The sequence below is a fragment of the Euphorbia lathyris genome, chromosome 3 (genome assembly GCF_963576675.1).
Source record: "Euphorbia lathyris chromosome 3, ddEupLath1.1, whole genome shotgun sequence".
Lineage (NCBI taxonomy): Eukaryota > Viridiplantae > Streptophyta > Magnoliopsida > Malpighiales > Euphorbiaceae > Euphorbia > Euphorbia lathyris.
This window is the reverse complement of record NC_088912.1, coordinates 94,285,539-94,309,539: the sequence shown is the minus strand read 5'-3', so window position 1 is coordinate 94,309,539 and position 24,001 is coordinate 94,285,539. Positions and strand designations below refer to the sequence as shown.

The window sequence follows — 24,001 nt, the reverse complement described above, 5'->3', positions numbered from 1 at the left end:
AGTTTTTGAGAGTTTATTTCAGAAGATAGTCTAATTATTTTGGGGAGAGATAAAAATAGTAAAGATAATTATTTTGGGTATTTTTGGGAAACACCCGAGTACTACTATTTTTGTTTTATCTCATTGTAACTCTAGAAAATTTCTAGAGAATAACCTCTTGTAAACCTCATAAATTCAATAAAATATTATTGCTTCCGTTAAATTGTCGCAATCAAGAAAAATTTCCAACAAATTTTGGTCTGACAGTTGCATAATCAGCATCTGAAATTTTCATAAATGTTTTCAACGTGGAGTAATTTTTGGTCTAGGTTGTGGCAAAAAAAAGAAGAAAGAATTGCACAACCCTTTATCTGTTGGGGTACAATTAAATGAAGATTTAGAGGAGGGTAGGAGCAAAACCACTCCTATAAGGGTGATTTCCAACGGCTAGGAGTGGGCCGGTACCCATGTGCCCCATGCCTCCGTCTTTGGTCCTAAATAAGAGTCCGGTTTTAGGGGTTTTGTTACCTGGACCTAAAATCACTCCATGTGTTGTCATCTAGATTCAAAATTAAGTTTTAAGGATACAATTTTACAATTTTGTACTAATCCAAAAATGTTAGGGATAAATTTGGATATAAGTTACCAATTGAGAAAATTAGAAACATAAATTACTTTAGCATTCTGACATTGCAAACCCACTCACACAATTCAATTAACATGATAATCAGCACACACATACAAGCTATTATGCTTCTTTTTATTCATTTTCTTATTGTTTTATGGAAATAAATCTTAGATAGAAAGCTTTGAAAGACAAATCAGATCCTTTTAGTTTTTCTTCCATCACATTTTCTAGATGTTGCTTCTTGGAAGGGCTAAGATAATCAACCCATTTCCCCACCTCGCCTTTCCTAAAGAATGCCTTATTTGGGCTTTTTCCCATATACATACCATTCTTGTTCACCTCCAAATTCTTCAATTTCCTTAAACTACAAAGCTCAACAATTTCTTCAATCACACTATTTCTATCTTCCTCTTCAGAAAAAGGGTGCCCAATAAACTCTGCTATTCTCTTCAAACAAGACACAGTGTCTTCCTTCATGTCTTCGTACTTCAAAAACAACACCTTATTCGGCTTCTCCAAACTTTCCTTCCAGTATCCTAATACATGATCCCAGTAAGGTCCATAACTAACCACCCCCTTAAAATACAGCTCAAAAAATTCCTCCATAGGCATTTCAAAATCTGTGAACATTTCACAGTAATGATGCCATAGGGAGACCACGGAATCAAAAGGGTTGCGGCAGATGTAAACTATTCGACATTTTGACTGCTTAATGGACTCGGGTAACAATGAATGAGACACATGTGAGGAAAGAAGCCGAGGAGATGGAACTTTAGAAAGGTCAGGAATTTCCTTGCTATTAAATAGATGGAATTCAAGAAAGGGAATAGGATTATGAGGGTTTGTAGTAAGCAACGGGGTATTAGAAGGGGTATAACGGGTTCGATTAACAATAGAAAAGATCAAAGCTTTGAGCCAAGTAGTACCGCATTTCGGGATGGATGAAACTATAATATCTTGATCATGAGCTTGGAAGCATCTTTGAAAGGATAATACACCATTAAGCTGAACCAATTTAGTTGGAAACCAGAAGCCCTGATATAAAGACAACTCGAAAATCGTCCCGTCCATGGATTTAGGAAGGGTAGGAACTAGCTGTTTAACTTCTTCATCAATATCTTCAAGCATTGAAGAAGATGAGATTAGGCAACCAGTCTTAGTTTTAGTTTGCTCCATCTACTCTTAGTTTTAGTTTTAGTACTGGAGGCTGTATAAGAATAATTATTGTCTTAAATCCCAAATCTACTCTTGTAATTTTGTCCTGATTATAATGGAAAATTGAATTGATAATGTAGGCAACACCAAAAATAATTTATAATTTGACGAATGAATGGCATTCATCCCATTATTCTATGGTTTCCATGAGATGCTATGTTGCTGTCGTTATTTACTATGGAATATGCCTAGCCGACTGCACAATTTATTAGGGAAATACGATCTGCATTGACTTGAAAATCATTATTTAGTACCATTCTTCCTTTGATTGTTAGCTAAACTCATCCACATAATCTGTCAATATATGTCAATTTCTCATTTTTGGACCCGGATTATTCTATTTCTAAAAAGTAGTGACACAGAATTGATTCCCAAGAAAAGCCGATGAAAATAAGTGTCAGTAAAAAGTTCCTTGCAAATTGGTGTCGTAAAGACTTCACTACAGTCTCCAACACTGAAAGAATAAATGTCACTCGGTCATTATTCTGAACAGTGGCGGAGCCATAGTTTAAGGTCCGGAGGGGCTCCATTGCATGGAGATTTTTTTTCTTAATAACGATTTAAGGCTTTGATTCATAGTAGTCAAATCAAAAATTTCAAATTTTTGATAATATAAGGATAAATTTGATCATAATTGGAAACATTAAGATACAAAACAATTGGATGTAAAGAATCTTTTATTTATCACTACAACCAACTATGCAAACTTAATTTTATGTCATATAATCACATTCTACATTATAAGTATTAATTTTAACTATTTTGGGGGGCTGTTCGAAACTGAACCACTATTCGTCAAGGGTGTTCCGGAGGGTCGGGAGACCCTCCCCTACCCCCCTAGCTCCGCCCCTGATTCTGAATGAAGTTCACCCAACTGCTGATCCAATTGACAGGTTATTATGGCATTTTAGCAAAGATGGAGTTTATTATGTTAAATCCGGATACCGGATTATGGCAAGGGACAGACCTTGTGCGGATTTTAGGAAGGGCTGGGACAAATTGTGGTCGTTGAACCTAATGCCAAAAATTAAAATTTTTCTCTGGAAGCTTGGGACTGGTTTCTTACCTTTGCGTACTAGGTTGAGCGATCGTCATGTTAGAATCGCGACCAATTGCCTCTTTTGCTTCACGGACTTAACAATTTGTCCTACAAGATTATAAAAAAAAGATTAATTTAGGGTGTTGGTAAACCCAGTCCCAAATCCCCACCCCTAGCCCCGTGAAAGGACGAAAATGCCCTTTCATAGGTTTTAGGGAGGGGAATTTCTGTTTTTTTTGCCAATCCGACACGCGGGCGTGTGGATATCATGCCTCCCCGCGTGGTCGGGCGTATAGATATCACACCTCACCGTGTGGTCGGGCGTGATAGCCCCACGCCTCACCGCAAGGTCGGACAGTTGGCTGTCACGTCCGACCACGCGGTGAGGCGTGATAGCCACACGCCCGCGTGTCGGATTGGCAAAAAAATAGCTTTTTAACCCCGTAAATAGTTCGTTAAACCCGTAAATAGGCCGTTAAACACGTAAATAGACCGTTAAAACCGTAACTACAGAATTGTACTTAAAACCTAAAAATACAATACAATTTAGTCCTAAAATCAGTAAAAATAATACAAGTTAATTAATAAATATTATTAATCACAACATATAAAACTAATATAATCTAGTCCAAGCCTCTCTCATTTCAGCGTATAGATTCTCCAAGTGACGAACACTCAGATGACAAAATAAACACCATTGGGTGGCAATGGAAGACATTGGAAACGTAGGATGTAAATAAAGACGTATGTAGTGATGATAACTCCCCAAATAACAAATCACAATCTCTCGCTCTGGTGGTCTTCCATCGTCCGAACGCATCGACAGTATAGTGCAACATCCTAATTGTTGTGTAGTAAAGAGGAAAATTACTGCGTTCAATACAGATGCAGTAGCATATAAGTCATCCGGACTCACCATCCAGTGGGACTCACCACAACCCGCTCCTGCCCATTTAATACGTGTGAGGGCAGCATCAAATCCGTTCCCGTACACTGGCGCATACAGATCACGGTTTGCCCGCATCTCATTCTCTATGAGCACTCTCATCAGCTTCCACTCCTCTTGGTTATAAATGATGGCATCGGCTAAAACACAAAATCCACAGTTACCATCTGCTACAACATCATGGAATCCAGTAATAAATGGTACGATGAGACCTTGAACCTGATGTAAATGGTGGTAACCGGCGATATCCGCATCAAATCCGATTGAAAATATTAATATATGAAATTTATCAATAAATAAATGAAATAAAATATACCCGACATCTGGCTGTTATGCACAGATGAGGATGAGGAACGGCCTCGACTACGACTACTCCTCGAACTTGAGGACCGTGCTCGACCTCGTGGTGCCTAACTGTACTCCCATGCACTCGGATTTTGTTTTGTTGATGAATTTCCCTTTGGTCTACCCCAAACAGTGTCTTTGACCTCAGGTTCTTTGAAGCCACTTTGTTCTGGGTTTATCTGATCATGAATCATCATCGATATGCTACGCACCATTGAAGGATCTAATTTTTCAACCTTTTCCACAAGAGATTGAAAAAATCGGTGATCCTCAGACCCGTCAGCATATACTGGAGCAGTAACTGGTATGTCACTCAACCCTTCAAACGCAAGAGATCTCCAAAAAGGATGGATGCAGTCAACACGGACCGATTCATCTGTGTCAATATATGTTTTAAGCTCACATGCACACGGAATGCCATGAGTCATGGGCAACACGCATCCGCATTCACTTACCACATCCATACTCAATTCGTGCATACGTTTGAGCTCATCATTTAGTACAGCCAAGCAGTAATGTGAAACGTGTAAGTCGAGATACATAAAAGGTGCTCCACAGTGATTCACCGTAGATCTTCTTCTCGAGTCCTCGAGTGAGTATCTGATTATATACAGTGAAGGATTACAAAACTAATGTATTAAATTTTAAAAGATTAAAACAAATAACAGAATAAATGTCTTACTTGATCGCCTCGATCTGAGCCTTAATGTCCTCGTGCACCTTCGCCCACACTGTATCGAGTGCACCAGTAGATGAATTCAACCACTATTTCAACTGTGCATGTGAACTCTCCACTCGACAGGTTATGGTGTTTCCTAAGTGCAACACATTGTTCGTCCATGCTCAATAAAACTTCTCTTTATGCACTAGCCATGTGGTCTCCACGTACTCTATCACATGAGGCCAGTTGGCAGTAGTATTCTTCATGGCTACCACTGCCGCCTCATATTCGGCTACTGTCGGGGCTTCAATTATACGTTTCCATTTGGAATTCTTAAAAATTTCACCAAACCTCTTCATTCCACACAACTTGCCTACTCTATCCTCCACATCTTTATTAATATGCCATGTGCATAATAAATGATGACTATGAGGAAATACCTCACGAACCGGCCACATCAGTCCTAACTCCCAGTCTGTAGCAATGGCTGTCAGATGCACATCAGGTTGGAGCAAAAGCTTCAATTTTTGTAACACCCACATATAACTACCCTCAGTTTCATCTTTCATGATTGCATAGACGATCAAGAAGTTTTTGTTTGAAGGCGTCATTCCAATGATTTCAAAGAATGGCATCTTATACTTGTTTGTTTTATATGTTGAATCCATACCAACAAACAAGTAATAAGATCGGAACAATGTGATCGATGTTGGATGTGCCATAAATAAGTGAGTCACGACATTGCTGCCCGGCACCGCTTGCGTCCAATGTATGTAGTCCTTATCTATAGCAAGCCGATAAAACTGACCGATTACATCCCGACCCTCAAAGCTCTCAGTCCTGATTTTCTCCCTGTAATTATAGATATGTCTTTGTGTCGGGCAATCCTCCGGATGTTTTTCTTTGATTGCAGCAAAAATAGCACAAGGCTTAGCTTGAGCTGAACTCATTTCACGAACAAGTTTTTTGGAAGCCGGGCTTAGTCCGCTCATCTGTCTGTAGCCCTGACGATATACAGCCAACTGATGACAGTGATGTCCTCTATCTCCAGGAATCCCATTCACCACCCAATCGCCCAATTCAGCGATTTCCATAACCTTTATCTGGAATTTGCAACCACAGTACTTTGTTTTTGTATTCTTCCGTAGTATAACATCCATATCCATATCATTTTTCCTTTTATAATTCTTAACACCACGAGCAAATTTAACCAATATCCACTTTGACTTGCGCCCCGTCTTGTGCGACGTTGTGGTTAACTCGAACCCGATCCCAATTGCCGTCTGTTTTGCCCAGTTAACAGCTTCATGATATGTTTGAAACGTTTGTTTGGAAAAAAACTGCGAACTGTAACCTATGCCATTTCCGTCAAATTCTTCCCACGAAACCTCCTGTAAATGATAAATAACGAACATTACATTCCAAAACGTGACATTTCTACAGCGTTTCGGTGTCTAAACCCGAAAAACAGCCACAAATATGCTCGGACGTGTGAGCATCACGCCTCACCATGTGGTGGGGCGTATGAGTATCACGCCCGACCATGCGGTGGGGAGTGTGAGCATCACGCCTCACCATGTGATGGGGCGTATAAACATCACGTCCCACCTCATGGTGAGGCGTGATGCTCACACGCCCCACCGTATGGTCGGGCGTGATACTCATACGCCCCACCACATAGTGAGGCGTGATGCTCACACGCCCGAGTGCCGAACCAGATTTTTTTAAATTCAAATTACAGAAATGCAAGGAAGTTCAATCGGAAAAATACCTCGAATTCAGACACAGCATCACTACCGTCTCCTCCCGGTGATAACGGATTGCCTTCCATCAAACGTGTTGTCTTTGATTCGGATGAAAATGTATTTGGAAGACTTTGAGAGAGTTTGGGAGGGATTGAAATTTTCAGTTTTTGGTTAAAGGGCGGTTACGTCTTTTTCCGGGGCTGGAAGTGTGAAAATGGGGCTGGGTTTAGTAACCCACTTAATTTATCATCAGATTATTTGTCAAGAGGGTGAGCCTTGGCGCAACGGTAAACGTTATTGTCGTGTGACCAAGAGGTCACGGGTTCGAGTCTTAGGAGCGGCCTCTTGCCAAAATAAATTGGCAGTGGAAGGCTTGCCAACATCAGTTACAACTGACTTCCATAATTTTTCCTAAACATAAGCAATAACTTTTCCAACAAACTCCTCCTTGCCTTAGTATTTACAAAGGCCCAACTTGTTTCTCAAATATTCGAATCTTCCTTTTGGAGGAGCTTTGGTTAGCACATCTGCAATCTGCTAAGCGTATTTTAATCAAATCTCAACACTTCCTTTTGATTCAAAGTTTGTTTTGATGATGTACTTCCCATCACCATTCTAGAATTGGAGCAATTCTCTCCAAATGCTTCATATTGGTGCACATCTCACCAATTTCAAAACAATGTTTCTTCTTGTTCTTCTTCGGCAACATGTGTCAACTTGACACTTTCTTCAGACTTGGTTCTACAATTCTTTTGAATATGCCCAAACCTTTTGCACTTGTGACACCGAGGCTTCCTTTTGTGCCAGCAATCGTCTTCATGGTGACCGGCTTGCTACAGATAGCACATTTGGACTGAGCTTTTCCTTTTGAAGATGAACCCTTTGCCATATAAGCACCTTCAACTACTTGTTGGGTTCCTTCTTTTCTTAAACTTCTTCTTTGCTCTTGTGCATGTAGAGCATTGATTAATTTAGACAAGGAAATTTGACTAATATCTCTGGAATCTTCCAGAGATGAAATTTTTGCCTCAAATCTTTCAGGAAAACTTACAAGCATATTCTCTACGATCCGACTATCGGGTAGATCTTCTCCCATCAATCGGATTTTATTTATCACCGCCATTAGTTTATCAAAAAACTCTTGTAGAGTCTCATTTTCTTCCATTCTCAAAATCTCGAAATCTCTTTTGAGATTTAACAATTGCATTCTTCTTATTCTATCATTGCCATGATAGAGACCCTTCAAAGTATCCCACGCTTGCTAATTCTGGCCATCAAAAACTGGTGCAACAACCTGATTAAAAGATACTGCATCTGCTTCCATTCTCACAGATCCCTCAAGATAATTTGCTCTGATACCAATTTGTAGTAATTAACATTTAAGAGTTTGGAACCAACACTAACTTCTATTGAACTCCAGGAAATTTATATAGCAATACAAACATCAGTTACAACTGACTTCCATAACTTCTCTTAAACATAAGCAATAACTGAATAACTTCTCCTAAATTCAAATAATTAAATAAAACATTATCTGCTAATAAATTAACTAAGGCACGTTTTCAAAAAAATTAGCTAGGAAACCATAATGGAAACGGAAAAGAAACAGAAATCGACACGAAATGTGGAAACGCTAATGAAAAAGAGTTTCCGTGCAACATAGTGTTTTGGTATTGGAAATAAATCATATATAGAAAGCCTGAAAGACAAACCAGATGCTCTTAGTGTTTCTTCCATCATATTTTCTAGATGTTGCTTCTTAGAAGGGCTAAGATAATGAATTACAAAAAAAAGCCCATAAAGTACACCTCAAAAAAAGCCTTTAATATTTATATATATTAATTACAAAAATATAAAAATATATATTAGTTATTTGCTTAAATTTTTATTTCTTTTTTTTAAAGGTTAAGTTTTTTTCTATATTTTTTATTTAACATAATATCTTTAAACTAACATTGACTAAAAAAAAAAAATTCAAAAACTGCACTTTTCAGTTATTTCATAATTGGCTATATTTCATCATCCAATAGTGAAAATATATAAAATAATGGTTACTTTATCAAAATCAAAATTACCATAGTCTCTCTACCACAATTTTTATATAGCTTTATTTTACATTTTATTATCTTTTAAATATTTTTCATTTATTTTCTCATTTCAAAGTCAGTTTGCATTTCATGGTAATGATGCCACAAGGAGACCGCAGAATCAAAAGGGTTGCGACAGATGTAAACAATTAAACAATTAGACTGCTTCATGGACTCGGGTAACAATGAATGAGACAAGTGTGAAGAAAAAAGCCGAGAAGAGGGAATGGTAGAAAGGTCAGGAATTTCCTTGCCATTAAATAGATGGAATTCAAGAAAGGGAATAAGATCATGAGGGTTTGTAGTAAGCAACGGGGTATTAGAAGGGGTATAACAGGTTCGATTAACAATAGAAAAGATCAAAGCTTTGAACCAAGTAGTACCGCATTTCGGCAAGGTTGAAATTACAATATCTTGATCATGAGCTTGGAAGCATCTTTGAAAGGATAATAGACCATTAAGCTGAACCAATCTAGTTGGAAACCAGATGCCCTGATATAAAGACAACTCGAAAATCGTCCCGTCCATGGCTTTCGGAAGGGTAGGAAGTAGCTGTTTAACTTCTTCATCAATATCTTCTAAGCATTGAAGAATATGAGATTATGCAACCACTTTTAGTTTTAGTTTGCTCCATGATGTATGCACTGATATTGCTAGGAGGCTGTGTAGGAAGAATTGTGATCTTAAATCTCAAATGTACTCTTGTCCAGATTATAATGGAAAGTTGAATTTATCATGTAGGCAAAGGCACCACCCAAAGTTGACTTTATTCCAAGTAGATGCTATGTTGCTAGTTAAATTCGTCAATATGCCTAACCGATTGCACGAGTTGTAAATGAAATACAATATGAATTAACTTGAAACTGATTGAATATCACATTGTCCTATAAAAACTTTATCTAGTACCATTATTCCTCCGGTTGTTAGCTAAACTAATCCATATAATCTTGCTTATGCGCGGAAAAAAGAGTTTTGGCTCGTCCAAATATTAAGGCTTTATACCTCTGAAGCACGGACACTCGATAGACCTAACGTATCGCGTGTCGGATACGTATCCGATACGGATACGGCCGGACACGCCTGGGATACGGTGTCGGGGTCGTGTCCGTAATATCGGAAAGTTGGACACGCGTATCAGTGAAGGATACGGTGTCTCAGAAAAAAAAATGTCGATTCTTCAAATTTGAAAAAACAGAGGTTCAACTTCAATCATCGACCGTTATTTGAAATAGATTTGGAGAGCAGGAATATGCAAAGATTATGTTATATGTATGTGCAGAGAAATTAAGATTAGAGGTAACTAAAAAGACATAGTCTGTAAGAGCAGTTACAAATTCATCAATCTTATCAGAAAAACAGAGTGAAACAGAGTATCTGTAATTCACTGCAGAAAACCAAAGGACAGGGGGAATTAATGCCAGAAACTCCTAATTAATATGTATTTATTTAGTTATATTACAAAAAATCATATATAAAAATATATTTTTAATATTTATAAATGTGCCCCAATATTTTTAATATTTTCACGTTTCCCCCATGTATCCGTGTCCTGTGTTTTATAGAAATGACGTTTCCCGTATCCGTGTCCGTGTCGGATACCGTATCCGTATCCGTGTCCAGGCAATGTCAGAGATTCTTATCTAGTTAGAGTCTCAATCTGTCAATATTACTAGCTAGGTAGAGTTTCAATACTTCTATACTTACATATTGTATTCCTATACAAACTCCAATTGTCTCACTATAAATACAAGGCCCTACAGCTAATCACATTCAAAGTGATTCAAACATTATTGTGTATATTACTTCTCTCTATCTCCATATTATTTCTGTATATCAAACTATACATCCAACATGGTATCAGTAGTTTCGACTTCCGCTTCCTCTGAATCAACCGATAATCCTCAATCAACCTCTTACAACCCGGCTTCCACCGCCGTTGGACCAGTTCCTGCAGCCGCGAATCCAGCCGTCGGCGACTCGGACATCTCCTTAAACCCTAGCTCGGGGTGGCGGTTCACCTCGCCGTTCCATTCGACGGACTCTGTCTTCCTTGCGCCTGCCGCAACACCAACTCCAGCGGCGCGCAGCCGCCCCTGCCGACTCTGACGCCTTTCGTCTCCCTCCCGCAGTCGTTATCGTAGCGCATCGGGCCGCTGCCTAGGGCGCTCCTAACCGCACTCCTGTCTTCTCCGATCAACAGCCCCAAGGCGCCTTTCAACAACAGCCGTCGGTCGCCGCCTCCGATGCAGCGGTTCTGGCCGCCCTTGCGGCATATCAGGCAGCCGTCCCGCCTCCATCGCAACACCAGCATGTTCCTCTGCAGTAGCCGCAGATTCCATCGCAACCACCGTCTGTCACCACGACAACTCAAACCCTGTTCTCTCTGTCTGTTCTTGCTGCCCTAGCCTCCTATCAAGTAGCTGAAGCCAGTAATCAACATCAGGTTAATTCTGAATCCAACACCTCTCCGTTTGTTTACAATTCTCATACTCAATCAGCCCGTGATCCATCCCCATCTTTTTTCTCAAATTCTTTTCACAATACTTTAGATGCACCTTCCAATAATTTTCAACCTAATTTTATTCCTCCTTCCAATCCCTCTCATACAGTCAATCCTGTCTATACGGGACCTGTTTCTTCCTCTGTCACCCTACCAAGATAACCTCCCACCAATATTACCATTAACATCAAATTAACCCCTCACAATTACAAAGCATGGAGAATCTCTATGGAATCTACCCTCAAAACTTATCATCTTTTTTCTCATATTATTAGTGCAGCACCTCCACCTCAATTTCTTTCTCGCACAAGTTTTATGACATCTACTGCGGATTTAATCATAAATCCATTTTTTTCCCAATGGGATGATCTAGAAAATATTGTTAGGACGTTGCTCCTAAATTCCATCACTGAAGAAAATTTTCCTATATTGCATATCTCAAATACTCACATGACATTTAGGTAGCTTTGGAAGATGCCTATGGCCTTATCACATGAACCAAACAGTTTCAGTTAGATATTGAATTGCATGAACTCGAGCAAGGGGGAATGTCAGTGACTGCTTACATGCAAAAATTAAAGTGTATCCTTGATGATCTGGTTGCTTCACGGAATCCATATCCTCGACATTTACTACCGTATGTGCTCTACAAAGGCTTGGGAGAAGAATATTGCTCCACTGTTCAGAATCTCGTCACTCAGCGCGGCACCAATATCAATTACCATGAGCTTCTGAATAGTTTGAAGACTATTGAAGGCATGATTCAATCAACCAGAAAGTCAACTTTGCTTCCTTCTGATGGTATATCTGTGCACCGTGAAGCCAATGTCTCCACAATTGCATCAACACAATCAAAGAAGCAGAATCCAAAGAAGAGAAGAAGTGGCAAGTGCTACAACTGTGGAGATCCAAGTCACTGGGCTGACAAGTGCAAACGACCGAAGAACTTCTCACATCCAAACTATAATCCCGGACCACAAGCACACATGGCATGGCAACAACCACATAATCTGTTCATGGGTCATAATCAACCGTGGTACCCCGACACTAGAGCCACAAATCACATGACAGCCAATCCAACTCAACTTCAATAGATGCAACCATATCAAGGATATGACATAGTTCAATTCGGCAACGGTCAAGGTCTGAAAATTTCTCACTTTGGAAACTCTTATATAAATAATCTGCAAATTAATGATGCATTGCTTGTTCCTGAACTCACTAAATCCCTTTTGTCTATTCAAAAATTTTCTCGTGACAATTAATGTTTCTTTGAATTTTGGCCTAACCATTTTCTTGTGAAGGACCAAACAACTGCGGAAATCCCGTTACACGGCCCGAGTAAAGATGGACTATATGTTCTTACACCCACCCTGAAGGAGACGCTTGTAGGAGAGAAGGTGTCTTTTGAAAGGTGGCATGCACGGCTTGGACATTGTCAGAATCAGACAGTCAGTATAGTTCTTAAAGGCAATAATCTATCATCTTCAAGTCCAGTTAGCAATTGTTCTTTTTGTCCTTTAGGCAAGCTTGCTAGAAGCTCTTTACCTTCTATTAGTCGCTCTAGCACATTTATTTTTGAAAACTTACATTTGGATGTTTGGGGACCAGCTCTAGTCGTATATTGTCTTGGTCACCGTTATTTCTTAATTATCATTGATGAATTCAGTAGATTTGGATGTGTGTCTTGTTTAAAGAACAATAGTGATGTTTTCTCAACCTTTTGTGATTTTTATGCCATGATTTCTAATCAGTATAGTGCAAGGGTTACGAATATCTATTCCGATCTTGGGGGAGAATTTCAAAAATTACAACTGTTTTTCAAAAGACATGGTATTATACACAAAATTACGTGCCCTCACACTCATGCACAAAATGGTATAGTTGAGAGAAAAAATAGACATGTTGTTGATACTTGCCTTACTCTGGTAGCCAATGCAGCTTTGCCTCTAAAATTCTGGAACTATGCCATGATTCACAACATTAGGTTAATCAACTATCTACCCACCAAAGTTCTAAAAAACAAATCTCCATATTTCCTGTTTTATAAGAAAGAACCTGCCTATAAGGTATTGCGTATCTTTGGAAGTGGCATCTATCCTCTCCTTCGCCCATACAATCAACATAAATTTGATTTTCGTTCTAAGTTGTGTGTCTACCTTGGTCCATCGGAGAATCACTCTGGGGATATTTGTCTTGAGTATGCCACCAGACGTATATACATCTATAAATTTGTTCAGCACAGTGAAGATGTGTTTCCTGCATCAACAGCCACTGCATGATCATCTTCCTCTAGCAACTCGGGGGTAAGCACATCATGTCAACTCCCGCCTCTACTCGGCCCGTATCCAGGTAATTTCTCTATTCCCAATCCTATATTATCTCTTTCATATTTGGTCCCTTGTTCCCAACCAACCACACATGTCCACTCTAGGCCTGATCCTGGTACTCCAAATGCTCCCTCTGACTCTGAAGTAACAAACACTGCTCCATTAGCTCCACGTCAGACCCTGTCACCAGCCATCACATTTGCATCAACACTAGTTCCTCAGAACAATCTTGCTACACCTGTTGATTCTCTGGACAATGACACACCTGCCATACCAGATGCAGCAACTGCAACAGCTCATGAACAACACACCATGCCACAAACACAGTCTCCTCCTCATGAAGCTGCACCAACTGCACCACCTGCTTCTGTTCCTACTGTAAGACCACAGTCTCGTACTGCATCTATGCTTGTTCCACGTCAACATTATATGCAACTTTGACAGTCTTCTCTTCATTCGAGAGGGCGTTTTGAGGGACTTCTCGCTACACATCCAAATGGCACAGTTGACCCCACGTGTTTCAGCAAGGCCAACAAACAACCTGAATGGCACACGACAATGTTTGACGAGATTCAAACCCTTCTTGACAATGGAACCTGGCAACTTGTCCAAGACCACATGATCAACATGTCATCACCTCTAGGTAGCTCTTTCGCACAAAGAAGAAGTCAGATGGAACCATTGATCGGTACAAAGCTCGTCTAGTAGCACGAGGTTCACTCAGAAAGCCGGTAATGACTACAAAGAAACATTCAGTCCCGTGATCAAACCTACGACCATTCGATCTGTCTTTGCCATTGCAGCAGCAAATAACTGGTTCATCAATCAACTTGACGTCTCTAATCCGTTTCTCTATGGAAACTTATCTGAGACAATCTATATGGAACAACCACAGGGGTTCCGGGACAGTGACAGACCGGATCATGTATGTCTTCTCAAAAAGAGTCTATATGGGTTAAAACAAGCACCGCGAGAATGGTTCACATAGCTCCGAACATTCCTACTCTCGCTTGGGTACAAGATGTCACAAACTGACAACTCTCTTTTTATGAGACGCACCAAAACTGAAAAGATCTACATTTTGTGCTATGTTGACGACATCCTCATCACAGGTAATAATCCTGCACACATTACTAACACCATTGCAGCTATTGAACATAAGTTTCCCATTCGTAATCTTGGTAAGGCAGAGTACTTTCCGGGAATCGAGATAAGATATGAAAAAGATGGCATTCACTTGTGTCAGGCCAAGAATGTGGCTGACATCCTCGACAGAGTAAAGATGATTGACTCCAAATCTACATTAACTCCTATGGCTACCACACCAACACTCTCCAAAGATCTTGGATCCAACATTGTATCATGGCAGACTCGCAAACAACCAACAATAGTTAGATCCTCCACCGAGAGTGAATACAAGGCAGTGGCCAATGTCATAACAGAGCTTCTATGGTTCAAATCGCTTCTCTCGGATCTGTGCTTCCCTCTACCCACTCCAGTTCAATTGTGGTGTAATAATGTTGGGGCAATCTATCTTACTTCAAATCCAGTATTCCATGCTCGTACGAAGCACATAGAGCTTGACTATCATTTTGTTCGTGAACAAGTGCAAAATGGATTTCTCAGCGTCCGATTCATTCCGACTGATGATCAAGTTGCAGATATCCTTACTAAGCCGCTAGCTCCTACTCGCTTCGCAATGCTCCACTCTCAACTCTTTGTTCGTGCCCGCCATCGGCTTGAGGGGGGGGGGGGGGGGTGTCAGAGATAATATTCCCTATTATCATGTAAATAGATTCTTATCTAGTTAGAGTCTCAATCTGTCTATATTACTAGCTAGGTAGAGTTTCAATACTTCTATACTTATATATTGTATTCCTATACAAACTCCAATTGTCTGACTATAAATACAAGGCCATAGAGCTAATCACATTCAAGGTGATTCAAACATTATTGTGTATATTACTTCTCTCTATCTCCATATTATTTCTGTATATCAAACTATACATCCAACAAATACATCATTTGCCCTGAACTTGTCCAAAAAGGTTGATTGACCCCTTGAACTTTTAAAGTGTCCCAATAGCTCCCTGAACTTACATAAAATGTTCAGTTAGCACTCTAAAATTGCGTAAAATATAATCAATTGATTACTCGGTTCCAAAAAATAAGTTAAATGCGAAAAATATATTGCATTTGTCTTAAAAAAAGTAAAATAATCAAGATCGAGGTATTGTGGTTGTAATATTAAAGAATACAAGGTTTATAGTTGAACAAGTAATAACTTCATTTTTACTCTATTTTTTAATTATGTAATAATATTCTAAGACACGTGGAATACATCTTCCATATTTAACTTACTTTTTTTACAATCGAGTGATCAATTGATTACATTTTACTCAAGTTCAAGGGGCTAACTGAACATTTTATGCAAGTTCATAGGGCTATCGAAACACTTTGAAAGTTTAGAGGGCTAATGAAGCTTTTGGACAAGTTTAGGAGGCAAATGATGTATTAAGCCAAATATTAAGGGTGTTGTTATTCTCAGCCACAATTTCCCACCCCTAGCCACCCGAAAGGATGAAAATGCTCTTTCAGGTGTTGGGGTGGAAAAACTTATTTTTTTTCCTCTCCCGACACTCGGGCGTGAGGATATCACGTCTCACCATATGGTGAGGCATGTGTATATCACGCCTCACCAAGTGGTGAGGCGTGTGTGTATTACGCCTCACGATAAGGTGAGACGTGATAGCCACACGCCTCACCATATGGTGAGGCGTGATATCCTCACGCCGCGTGTGGGGAGAGGAAAAAAAATAAGTTTCCAACCTTATAGTTTATGTCGGATTATAATTTGAATTATTGCGGATTATTGGGTTATTGCGGATTAGTGGTTTATTGCGGATTATAATTTGAATTATTAACCTTTTAGTTTTAAATATAAATAATTAACATTACAATTAATTAATATACATGTAGTATTACATATGTTTTCAAATATGTTAAAAACAATAAGTTCTAGTATATTACAACAACTGCTCCATATCAGTCCTAATAGGTGTAGCCTCCTCATTCTCATCGGGCAGGTGTGAGATCACCCGCTCAGTGATGTCTGCCAAACGGCTAACCCACTGTATAAAATTAAATATTAGAAAACAAATATATGTAAACCAATAATAAATATAAAAAATAATAATAAACCTACATATTCGCTGTTGGAGCGAGAATGGTGGACCGACGTATCCTGAGGGGCACGAAGCAGACAAGGATGTGAATATCGTCTGTACCACTCCATGTACCTGGTATCACAAGTAGTGGGATCGGCTCCAACTGGCTGGCATCTCTTCCGATCAACGCCACGATTCGATGGAAATCTCCATCAAGTATCATCAACTGTAACAGATGAATGCACGAGTCTGTACGATAGAGACTTCCATGACCGAAATGCAGTATCAGACCTAATATGCTCAGCTGGGATATGCTGAACATAACCGACCTGACGTAGGACTGGATCGGGCATATATGACTCAACAATGTCTCTACACCGTATCCAATCGGCGTAGGACACTCGTAGCTGATCATCATCGGCGACTGGACCATAATACTAAACTATAAATAATACTAAATTTTAAATAATATTATACAATAAATAATATTAAACTATAAATAATACTAAAATTATAAATAATATTAAACTATAAATAATACTAAATTTTAAATAATACTAAATTTTAAATAATACTAAACTAAACTAAAAATAATACTCAATTTTAAATAATATTATACTATAAATAATATTAAACTAGAAATAATACTAAAATTATAAATAATACTAAACTATAAATAATACTAAATTTTAAATAATACTAAACTAAACTAAAAATAATACGAAATTATAAATAATACTAAACTATAAATAATACTAAAATTTAAATAATACTAAACTAAACTAAAAAATAATACTCAATTTTAAATAATAATAAAATTATAAATAATACTAAACTATAAATAATACATGTACTATGCGCTGTCTGCTCGAGCCCTAGGTCGACTGCACATGATCATCATTATCATCATTACCATCAGATCCCTACCGTCGCTGCGCCTCAGCTAATTCTTGAAAATACTCATCGACAACGTCAAGGCCATGATCTCGGTCTCCCGAATCATCCGCCTCCTCTCCCCCCAACTCAGGCTGATCCAACACAGACTGATCTATCTGAGTCACCCGCAACTGCTGCGTCTCAGCCGCTCTCCATCTACGGTCCGATATATCAATACCACGCATTCTCTTATGACGTGGTGTATCATCCTCATCCACATCTAGCTGCCTAGCTACTGACGGGATAGATTTTCCAGCTACACTCTCCCTCTCCCTCTCCATCTACACGTATTGACCACATTATTTAACTAAATTTAACTAAAATTAACAAAATAAAAATTTAACTATACTAAATTAAAAAAAAATAAAATTAACAAAATAAAAATTTAACTAAAATTTACAACATAAAAATTTAACTAAAATTAACAAAATAAAAATTTAGTTAAACTAAATTAAACAAACTAAAATTGACAAAATAAAAATTATACTCAAATTAATAAAATAAAAATAACACAAATTTAACTAAATTAAATTAACTAAAAATAATAATAATTCGGATTTCGCCACACGGGCATATGGGCATCACACCTCACCACAAGTGACGCGTATGAATTCGAACATCACACCGTCGCCTGTGGTGAGGCGCACGGCTATCACGCCGTCACCTGTGGTGCGGCGTGATGTTCATACGCCGCACCACAGGTGACGGCGTGATGGCCGTGGGTCCCGTGTCGCGAAACCCGAATTCAAAAACAGTCAACGATTCAAAACACGTATAAAAATCATCCAAATCAAACGAAATTACGTATCAAAAGTCCTTTTCTTTTGCCGTCCCTCTCCCGATCCATGTTTTCGTTAATGAATTAGTCCGGATTAAATTAAAGAAAGTTTAAGTTGTTTGAAAGGATTTAAGAATTTTAAAATTTGAGTAAAGACTATTTCAGTCTTTTAAAATTATAGTAATCCACAATATTAACGAGTTACTATGACTCGAAAAGTGTCAATTTCTCATTTTTGGACCCGGATTACTCTAAAATTTCAGAAAAATAGTGATGTAAACCCAAGCCTTAAAAACCCACTCAAGATTTGATTCCCGAGAAAGCCATCAAGATTTAATTCCCGAGAAAGCCAATGAAAATCAGTTTCGTACCGGAAAAAATCCTTAGAATTCGAAGTGGTAAAGATTCTACTCTAGTCTCCAACACTTGAAAGCATAATCCCAAATTGATGACAGGCCCACTTCAACATACAGGCCCACAAGCCCAAATCCATTAGCTGTAACTTCCATTTAATAATCATCAATATTATTAATTCTTTTTTAGTAATCATCATTTTTTTTTTGACCAGAAACTAGGAAATCAAATAGATGACGGACTCGCGTCCGTTTCAATAATGTTAACAAGCCATTCCGGCACAACAGTTGAAAAGAAATCGCTAGCATTGGAACAGGCAAGCCTAGCTACCAAATGAGTTGCACTGTTCGCTAAACGAGGAATAAAAGCTAATTTAAGAAGTGGGTTGGATCCTAACAACACTCGACAGTCCTGTATAATCATTCCGAATTCGGATATATCCTGTTTATCCGCTAGAATGGCATCGACCACAAGTTTGGCATCAGACTCGAACTCAATAGATGTATAACCCAAATTAACAAGCCATAGCATACTCGTTCGAATAGCAAGAGCTTCAATAATTCTAGGTTCTTTAATGCATGGGATAAGACTGCTGCCGCATAGTAAGAAAGTACCATTTTCATCTCTGATTACCGCGCCCATGTCGCTGCTTTTTAATTCTTTGAAAATTGCACCATCGATGTTACATTTAACAGAGCCTGGGTTGGGAGGCTTCCATTTCTGCACTGGAACCGATTGCCTCATGTATCTGCTGGTACATTGCTGATCAGGAACGAGACCGAGTGCCGTCGGTTGTGCGCTGTGGAGACCGTGGTGCCACTGTCCCTCCCTGCTTTGCTGAGGTGCCGCTACTGGTTATCTGGGTGGCTCTCGTTGTTGGTATGCTCTCCAATCGTGAACTGCCTCCAAGCTGGTGTGCCAGCTAGTATCTGCCGGCCACCACCTCATCTGCCACAGAACTCTGTTTCGGTGGTCCCATATTGCTTTCAAAGCACAGCATGTTCTGACAATTATTTCCTGGTTTGAGCCGCATAATGCTTGCAATAGCCACTCTGCCACATTCGAATTGCCCACAATCGGACAAGGCACACCTGCGATCCTCCAAATGTCACCTGCAAAACAACACTCAGTGAATAAATGGTCATCAGTCTCCTCCTCCACACAAACAGGGCATTCGGTTGTAATCGGGACTCTTCTCTGGGCCAAACGAGCTCTAGTTGGTATACATTTTGAACAGATTCGCCAGATGAACTGTTTCAGGTTAGGGGGTATCATCAATCTCCATAATTTCTTCCAACCTTCCTGAGCCCTATTACCATCACCCAAACCCATACCGACCAGATAGCCTGATTGTACATTATAATGCCCATCCTTTGACCAATGCCAAATTCTCACATCTTCCCCAACATTGTATGGCAAAATAATATCACTGATGGCTTGCACTTCTATATCACTGAAACACCCACTCAATCTCTCCTTGTCCCACCCTCTCCCATTCTCCAATAACAAATCATTAACTGTCAAGTTTTCCAATCCATGGACTAAAAAGGAATTTATGCGAAAGCCCTCTAAACTAGGTACCCAAACATCCTCCCAAACTCTAATAGATCTCCCGTTCTCCACCCTCCATCTAATCCCTTTTCTCAGTATGCTAATTCCTTCCCATATACTTCTCCAAACCATACTAGGATTATTGCCTAATTTAGAGGACAGTAAGTCATCCCTAGGAAAATATTTAGCTTTGAACATTCTGCTTACTATAGTATTTGGGAACTTTAGCAATTTCCAACCCTGTTTACCTAACATTGCCAAATTAAACGCATGCAAATCCTTAAAACCCATCCCACCTGAATCTTTTGGCATACATAGTTTACCCCAATCAAACCAATGAATGTTTCTCCTCCCCTCAGGCTTCAAGCCCCACCAAAAGGAATTCATTAATTTTTGCAATTCATCACAGATAAATAAGGGTAATAGAAACGTACTCATACAGAAGGTTGGCAAGGCCTGAGCCACTGACTTTAGTAATACCTCTTTCCCCGCCTGGGAAAGGAATTTAAGGCCCCACACACCAAATTTCTTTCGCAACCTGTCAACCAGAAAGGTGAAGATCCGACGTTTGGACCGACCAATAAGAGAAGGCAACCCCAGATAACGTCCCGTGTCTAGAGGACTGCACACTCCCAAAATCGTTTTGATCTCGTTTCGCACACCCTCTGGCGCATTTGGGCTAAAGAAAATACCTGATTTGTTTAGATTCACAGCCTGCCCTGACGCCACTTCATACTCAGATAAGATATCCATAACCTTTCTAGCCTCAGTTGCCGAAGCCCCAAAGAATAAGAAGCCGTCGTCTGCAAAAAAGAGGTGTGTAATTGCCGGTGCCCTACTGCAAATCCGACAACCTGAGATAAGCCCTTCACCCTCGGCTTTCCTTAATAGTTTAGATAAGACTTCAGCACACAGGATAAACAGGTAAGGTGACAATGGATCTCCTTGTCTTAGCCCCCTTCCTGGGGTGATCTGATCAGAACAGTCCCCATTCACTGCAACTTTATACTTCACTGTTATGATGCATAACATCATCCAACGGATCCAGATTTCATGGAAGCCCATCCGAGTCATCACCTCTTTCAGAAATTCCCAATCAACCCTATCATAAGCCTTGCTAATATCAATCTTTAGGGCAGCCTGAGCATTCTTCCCTCTATTCAATCTTTTCATGAAGTGTATATTCTCAAAGGCCACTTGGACATTGTCAATTATGGATCTGCCTGGGACAAAAGCAGATTGAGTATCGCCAATAATTTGAGGAAGAATCTTTTTCAGCCGGTTAGCTAAGGCTTTGGCAATTATCTTGTAAATGACATTGCACAGAGAAATAGGGCGAAAATCCTTAAGCATTTGAGGGTTGTCAATCTTTGGTATAAGGACAATTGTGGTGTCATTAATCCCATTTGGAAATTCTCCATCCTGGAGCCATTTTGCACAAGCGGCACCCAATTCCACTCCCAATGTATCCCAAAATGCTTGAAAGAAGCCAGGGTTTAGCCCATCAGGACCAGGGGATTTGTTAGGGCTCATTGAAAAGAGGGCTTGTTTGAACTCCTCCAATTCAAAGGGAGCTGTAAGAAGGTCGTTAGCTGGAGCGTCAATGAGTGTGCCAACAACCTGAACCGTTCCACCTCTGGCCAGATTTGAAGCAGAGAAGACGGTCCGAAAATAATTCTGTGTAAGGCCCAACATCGCAGCCTGCCCCTCGGCTACTCCCCCCACCTCATCAGTCAATGATGCAATAGAATTCTGTTGTCTTCTTGCTTTAACACTCGCGTGAAAGAATTGTGTGTTTCTATCTCCATCTGTCAGCCAGAAAGCCTTAGCCCTCTGTCTCCAGTAGCTTTCTTCAGCTTCCAGGGTGTCATTAAGTTTTCTCTTGGCAAGGAAGTATAAAGCAATAGAATCCCTATCACTTCTATCATGTAAATTCTCCATTTGGGTCCTCCATTTTCTGATCTGACTTTTGAACCTCGTATTAAAACCCTTGCCCCATTCTGCCATTTTCTGTACACATCCCTTCAGTTTCTCCTGCACTGGTTTATTACCCTGCCCTCTCCAATGCCTTGAAACCAATCCCTTAAACTCCTGCTCCTTAAGCCACGATTCCTCAAAGAAGAATCTGTTGACTTTACTTCTGCTTATCTCCCTTTCCAAGTTGAGTGAGAGCGGAAGATGATCCGAATAACCCGACATACAAGATTTGAGGTGATAATTTTCGAATCGATTCAGCCACTCTGCCGAAGCGAATGCCCTGTCAAGCTTTTCTCTCACCCACATCGCAGAACCCCTACCTCTTTCCCAAGTAAATGGATTACCATTCTGCTCCAGCTCACATAAACCACACTCCTCAACTGCTTTGGCAAAATCCTGCATTAAATAGGTAGGGTAAATAGCTCCTCCTACCTTTTTAGAGGTGTTTAAAATGCAGTTGAAATCTCCTATCACCACCCACGGTATTGAGGATTCCCTTGCCAGTCTCCTCAATAATTCCCAAGACTCTCCATGCCTTCTACGATCGGCCAACCCGTAGAAGCCTATAAATCTCCAATCTCCCTGGGACGTATCAGTAATAATAGCCTCAATGTGATGTTCAGAAAAGCTTTTGACCACCACTTGGACACCTGCTTTCCATAACAATGCTAACCCTCCACTTCTGCCTCTTTTACAAACAGGAAATGCTCCCTCAAACTTCAACTCCTGTTTTATTAAATTTAAACGCCGATCTTCTACAAGTGTTTCCATTAAAAATACAATAGCGGGTTTTTGTGAAGAAACTAACTCCTTCAAGGAACGAACTGCCCGGTGGTTTCCCAGGCCACGACAGTTCCAACTTAAGCAACTCATTCCCCCCGGCGGTCCTGTGCACTAGGGCTCGCCGATTCATTTACTATAGAGATCCCCTTATCCTTTCCTGGAACAGAGACTCCCTCCCCCTGCATACCCTCCCCACCCTTCTCCCTCTCCTGGCCCTGTCCCTCCCTTCTCCTCTTTCTAATGTCATTTAACTCCATCTCAGTGTCCTCAGAGGCCCCTGTTTCTCTCCCTCCCTCACCCCCTACCCCCCTTCCATCAGATTCTATTGGTAACATTAGATATGGCCCTGAAATTGGATATATCAGAACCTCCCTCTCCCCTACCCCTACTTGTTTATTTGGCCCCCTCTCCCCTCTTCCTCTCCCCATATTAGTTATATCCCTCAAAGCTCCCATCCCTCTTCCCCTTCCTCCTCCAATCCCCCTCTGGATCCCTCCAATCATACTACTCCCAGTGCTCTCCCTTAGCCATTTTGCCCCACTTTGATCACCTCCTCTCCTTATTGGGGCCTTAAGCCACTCCCCCCACTCTCTCTGAATCTCCACCCCCTGCAGGTTGAACACTTTTTCACAGAAGCATTCCGTATGGCCCAGGCAACCACAAACATAACAGAAAATTCCCAAACGTTCATATTTGAAAGTTGCTAGAGCCCAAACATTTCCTGTACTCTTTAGTTTTTTAAACCTTTTCAGCGGCCTTTCGCTATCTAAGCTGACTCTGATACGCATAAATTGCTTATGAATACCGATGTTATTGTTTTCATCATACTCCTCAAAAACTCCAAGAAAATTCCCTAGTTGTTTACCAACTAACTCAGACATTGTCCCCACAGGCAAGCCATAAATTTGGACCCATATAGAATAATTCAGTAAAGTCACATCGTCCACGTGGACTCCAAATTTCCAGGTATTCATAATCAA

The 24,001-nt window shown here is 40.0% G+C and overlaps 1 protein-coding gene across 1 annotated transcript; it reads right to left on the bottom strand.

Moving 5' to 3' along the window:
• Positions 1–34: 34 nt before the first annotated feature.
• Positions 35–1,878, bottom strand: LOC136221881 (cytosolic sulfotransferase 5-like). Its single transcript, XM_066009355.1, has one exon. It carries the CDS (start codon positions 1,781–1,783, stop codon positions 752–754), a length of 1,032 nt encoding a protein of 343 aa, XP_065865427.1. The 5' UTR covers positions 1,784–1,878; the 3' UTR covers positions 35–751.
• Between the last annotated feature and the right edge of the window lie 22,123 nt (positions 1,879–24,001).

What these genes read in the sequence shown, in the direction of transcription:
- LOC136221881 (XM_066009355.1), bottom strand. Translation starts at nt 1,783, where the DNA reads ATGGAGCAAACTAAAACTAAGACTGGTTGCCTAATCTCATCTTCTTCA.